Here is a 5,710-nt window from a genome sequence, read left to right as displayed (position 1 = left end):
CCAAATCATGCACGTCCGCAGAAACGCTTACTATTTTTAAATCGAGACTAAAAACATATCTCTTTGCCGCTGCTTTTAATTGAGCTGCTCATATTCGCACTACAGTATGCCTTTTAAACATGTATTGTATGCCTGTGGTGTTTATTTTAATTATTTTATTATATTTGCTTTGTAATGCCTGTTGTAAAATGCCCTTATATATGTGTTTTTACTGTATGTATTCCTAAAAAGTATTTTAATTTGTTTTGTAAAGCACTTTGAATTGTTGCGTACAGAAAAGTGCTATATAAATAAACTTGCCTTGCCTTGCGTTATAGCCAAACTTGACAGTTTCTTCTCTGTCGTTCCAGACCGCAAATACCTCATTCCTTCCGTCTACTTGGATCCGAAATGCTTCTCGTTTTGCGCTGTCCCCCCGTTCAAAGGAAATCGCCGCCAATCATATTTCCAGGCTCGCGCCAGGGCCGGGGGAGGGGTTACAAGGCGCGTCTTGTGCTGCATTCACTTGCACTCGGACATTAGAGATTTTCTCTCATAAATGCCCGATGAGCCACAACTTTTCTTTCAAAACAAAGCTGCCAACTGGGGTGGCAGCTGGGGTGGCAAGGCATTTTTCTGAGGTGGCAGCTGCCACCCCGTGCCACCCTGTAGAACCGCCACTGCTGCTGCTGCTGCTTGCCTCTGTCTGTGTTCTTCGCACCTGCCTGTATTCTGAGAAGGTCCCGCCCTCTCTGGCTGGCTGCAGCCTGGAAAATCTTCAGTGTTGATTGACACTTCAGTAATAGCCTATCAGATAGCGCTGTGGGCGGGACATTGCTCGTGAACAGACAGTGGTGACTGCTGCCTGAGAAACGGCCGCATCAGAGCCAAAGTTTTATCGGCAATTTGATTTTTAAAAAAAGGCCGATAATCTGTAAAATGCGGAATATCGGCCTCGATAATCGGTCGACCCCTACAATGAATGTTTCGGGGCCATTTAAACCACATTTAAAGAGCATATTTTGCAAACAATATCACACATAACTCTGTCTTTCATTCCATCGAAATGTTTTCCCCGGAAACATAAGATTACAATGATCAGTTATTACAAAACCCAGGTACCCCAAACATTTCTAATGAACTCCATAGAGTAAGAGAGGTCAGGCTGAATAATCCAAATTTTTGTGTTCTCTCTGCAGATGACCTGATGGCAGACCAAAGGATGGACATCTCGTCTACAATGACTGATTTCATGTCGCCCGGCTCCACCGACATCATCACCAGCTCCATCAGCACGCCCGGCATGGACTACACCCGCAAGAGGAAGGGCAGCACCACGGATTACCAGTGAGTCCCCCAGGAGGAGAGAAGGAAGCACAGAGGAAATAAGAAAAGATGATGAATCAGGGACATTTACATAATCACAACAGCAGAGGTGTAGTGCAGATGAAGTGAAGGGAAAAGACTTGCATATTGAAAACATATTAAAGGAATAAGAAAGTAGGCACACATTATTATTATTACAAATATCAAAAACGTAAAGTAAGTATAAAAACAAAAAAAAACATGAATGGCAAAAATGAAAAAAGGCAGGGAGGAGAGAAGGAAAAGTCAATAAATATAAATAAATAAAATGATGTGTACTATTAAACAATGTCAATCAGTTCTTTGTTTACACATTGTAAAAAGATCACAATACCTCGAAGATGCACACTGATTCATACATGTGTTTTTCCTTTCAGAATTGATGGCTTCTCATTTGAGTAAGTTCAAACATGACTCCATTTGAATAATAGTAGCACAGTTTCATTTATCAAGATCTGAAATATATAGGACCCACTGTTGATTTTGCAATATGACATTTTTAATCAACTGAAGAACAAACGTGCTAATCCCAGCTAGCCTGTATGCATGAAACTGAAGTTCTGTGGTTCTTCTAAAGGTCTGTGATGTTCTTATTGAAATGTAATCTCCTGTCTTTCTTCTTCAGTGACATGGACCCAGACAAAGATAAACTGGGAGGGTAAGCAGCCACCATGACTGTGATGATGAAGAGGGAACTTTAATCATCAGTATTGCTGTATTTACTTCGTCTGCTGCTGAAATGATCTAGTTTCTGCTTTGAATCAGTTAACCCCAACTTTAAGGGTTGGTTCACCCAAATCACATCCAAACAAATATACCTACCTCCAGTGATATGTATGCAAGCGGGTGATTTTGCTTTGATTTTTTGACTGACTCTTAAGATGTCTGATGGCACACCGATACAATGATAGTTTTGGTTAAGGGTGCTCACAGCATTGAAAGAATGACACTTTTTTTTAAAGTAATTGTTTTACAGGAGAGAATACAGAATATAATGTTCCCTTTTAAGAAACTTGGTCAAAATGACTGAAGAGCTCACTGTCAGCAGCTTTCATTGGACCTGCTTTCATTTGTCTATTTAAAGACTGAAATCAATAACTACATATTCAACTATGTCTTGATTTATGAGAATGACCCAATGTTGACATCTGTAGTTCCATATCCTGTCCCTGCTAAACAGTTTAGGTCTTCTGATTTCTAAGTCCAAGGACTTAGCGCTCTGCACTGTAACAGAGTGGGCCTTTCTTTCCAAGGATCTAATCTCAGACACTCACACAATTTAAAGGTCCTGAATTTGAAACTAAAGCAGCTCGAATTTGCCTTGAAATTCAATCTGCCCTTATCAAGCTAAACAGTTACAGTCTGTCCAGCGACAGTAACCTCTAGGCAAGTACAACCATCCCTCATCAAGTTAACATTTTTATGTGGGAGGATTTGCTCAGTGAGACTTGGGACACGCGTGTAATTAAACTTGTTCTTGAGGCCCAGTGACGTTCAACTCACATCATTGGAATGGTTTGTTAGCAGAAGCCTTGGCAAACCACTAGATATTACTCAAGCTAAAGGAAAATGTGTTTTCGTGATTGCAACCCTGGAAGCAGAGCAATCATAAGAATACAATATTGAATTCTCATCCCCTCTGTTCATCATTCCTGTGTATTTCAAATACCTCCTCCCTCATTCATTTCAATCTCAAGCTTTGACCTTCATTTTTCTCAAATGTTCTCCCTAAATATTCTCTGTCTGTCTTTGCAGTGACCAACAGGGCCGGATTAAGAATGCCAGGTACAAACCCCCCCCTCACTCCCCCTGCCTTCTAATCTTTCTTACATGAATTAAATGTCCCTCTGTACGATTGGAACAGAGGGAGCTTTGTGCACGGTGATAATAAGAAATGTTATACATTGAAATGTATAGATCTGAGCATAATGTGGGGCTGAGGGGGTGTAAGAGCATACCGAGCGGCTAATGACAAGCCCCCTCTGTGGAGAGAAGTCCCTTTTATTAGCAGCTACAGAACCATTTGACAGACCAGAGAGATGTGTTCAGTCCTGGAAGACACACTCAACAGAGACATTTCATCTGTAGAGGACGGTCCGTTCTGAGCTGCATTTCATATATCATGTTAGATTAGACAGGGAGCTGTGCACTTTAAGGATCCTGTCTCACATAGTGAAGGTGAAATCAACCAAAGTGTATTTTCTTTGCATTCATGGCAGTCAGATGAAATGTGTGTTGTAACCCTCTCTGCTTCTCCCCACAGAGAGGCTCACAGTCAGATCGAGAAGCGGCGCAGGGACAAAATGAACAGCTTCATTGACGAGCTGGCCTCTCTGGTGCCCACCTGCAACGCCATGTCCCGCAAACTGGACAAGCTGACGGTGCTGCGCATGGCCGTCCAGCACATGAAGACCCTCAGAGGTTAGCAGATCCTGAAACACACTCTATCGACACAAGTCTGTACAGCAGACCACCTCTGCTGGCAGAGAGCTCACTGCTCCATTGTTTCTCTTCTCTGTACTGGACATACAACTTCTAACTGGACCTTCTTCACACTGTACATTTTACATTAATATTTAGTTGATATACTATTCCATGCACACTTACTATAAAGTACATCATATCCTACTTTAACATTTTGTTAGGTGTAGTTTGGCCCTTAATGGTGTTTATTTGTCAGACAGATGTTTATCTTTTACAGTCAACTTGTATATATTTGGCTTTTTATAGTTCTGTTTTATTTTCTATTTTGAGATGTTTCTATTCTGTTTTGTTTTTTTTCAAATGATGTGCAATGCCTTTGTTATAACATGCTGCTGTAACAACATTTTTTGTAGCTTAACCTATCTTTAATCTGCTGAAAAAAAGAACAGGTTTGTGCAAGCTAAAACATCTGCACAGACATTCTGCCTGAAAACAGTCCATACAGTTACCTCTCACAGGAGGCACAGCAAGTGTCAGTAAGAAGTACAAGTCATTGATATGTGAGGCTCTGTGGCACAGCTGAGTGTAATGAAGGGGAATAAAGGGGAACATTTCACAGTAGAGTGATCAGAAGTGCATGAGTTTGAAAGGGAGGCATTATAGCAGCAGAAACACAGCGCAAATACAAGGCACACGTCTATATCCGTTTCATCTTAGATAAAGGAAAGCACACTTTATGAACAAAATATTAAACAAATGTGCTCACCATGGAAATAAAAAAAGAATCCTGAAAAAATGTAAGTGAATGTATTGAAGGAGCCAGTAACAATAACAGATTGTAAATACATAAATTGTAAAGTAAGAAAAATGTTTGAATGCACATAACTCTATAATGTACCAAACATTTGTAATTGTACTACACAATGTTACTTATATATATATAAAACATTTTTTGTATCATTAATTGAGCAGGACAGGCTTGTTAGGAGGCAATATATAATAATACAACTCTGTGCTTCTTTTGAATGACACTTTGTCACTGGAAAGGGCGTCTTTGAGCATTTAAGAAAATTAAGGACTGGAAGGAGAACTTGTTCCAAGAAAATGGGAAAAGTGTGTAAAATAATGAATAAAGGTGTGACCTGTGTGTTTCCTGCTATGCAGGAGTAGCCAACCCGTACACAGAGGCCAACTACAAGCCCTCCTTCCTGTCAGATGATGAGTTGAAGCACCTGATATTAAGGGTGAGTAAAAGGATCCAGTCCGTCAAACCCTCTCAATTATTCATTTTCATCATTAACTGCAATTCATTGTTTTGTTTATGTATTATGGTATTCAAAACATCAACATATTTATTATGTTAATATCATAAATAATAATGTTCTGCTCGGGTCTGATTTGACCTGTTCCTAACTGTTTCAAATCAGGATAAAGGTTTATTTTATGTTTGTCCGAGAAAAATAACATGTTTGCTTGTATACTACAGTTTTCCATTTTCATTAGGCTTTGGGTTATATTCAAATGTATATAATCTGTGGTCTTCTGGGATTCATTTTGTAAAATCATTTAAACCTTTGTGTAGGAGCCATATGTTAAAATGTATAGTTTGATATATTTTATTATTATAATCCTTTGTTGTTAGTGCTATTATATCATTTATTTGAACCAGCCATGTGAAATTGACGGCATTGGAGAAGGAAGCACAGAGCAAAGGTCTTTCCATTGTTGTATTTTCTGACACTTGGTGAGTTCCCTGACACACCAGGGACACATATTCCTGTATAAAAGATGTACAAGAGTGCATTTTGCATGATAGGTCCCCTTTAAGTTTAATTTGAAAGAGCCATGGATGAACTAACCGAAAGGAGCCAAAAGAGGGAGCCAAAGCCCACGGAAAAGGCCAAAGAGGAGATGCTCCACAGGCTAAATGGATTAAGGAGAG

General features: G+C 39.7%; 1 protein-coding gene across 1 annotated transcript in view; it reads left to right on the top strand.

The window, feature by feature from the left end:
- Positions 1-5,012, top strand: part of LOC104954018 (aryl hydrocarbon receptor nuclear translocator-like protein 1) — a gene marked incomplete at its 3' end in the record, with an annotated part of 8,787 nt that extends 3,775 nt beyond the window's left edge. Inside the window, exons 3-8 of the mRNA XM_010781066.1 lie at positions 1,179-1,326; positions 1,722-1,742; positions 1,970-2,002; positions 3,100-3,129; positions 3,608-3,765; positions 4,933-5,012. Of these exons, the coding sequence (XP_010779368.1) occupies positions 1,179-1,326; positions 1,722-1,742; positions 1,970-2,002; positions 3,100-3,129; positions 3,608-3,765; positions 4,933-5,012 (470 nt within the window). The remainder of the gene's footprint in view (positions 1-1,178; positions 1,327-1,721; positions 1,743-1,969; positions 2,003-3,099; positions 3,130-3,607; positions 3,766-4,932) is intronic.
- Positions 5,013-5,710: the final 698 nt, after the last annotated feature.

This window comes from Notothenia coriiceps, unplaced genomic scaffold (genome assembly GCF_000735185.1).
Source record: "Notothenia coriiceps isolate Sejong01 unplaced genomic scaffold, NC01 NC01_scaffold00022566, whole genome shotgun sequence".
Classification (NCBI taxonomy): domain Eukaryota; kingdom Metazoa; phylum Chordata; class Actinopteri; order Perciformes; family Nototheniidae; genus Notothenia; species Notothenia coriiceps.
Note: the sequence above shows the minus strand (reverse complement) of the source record. Positions and strands in the feature narration are given on the sequence as shown.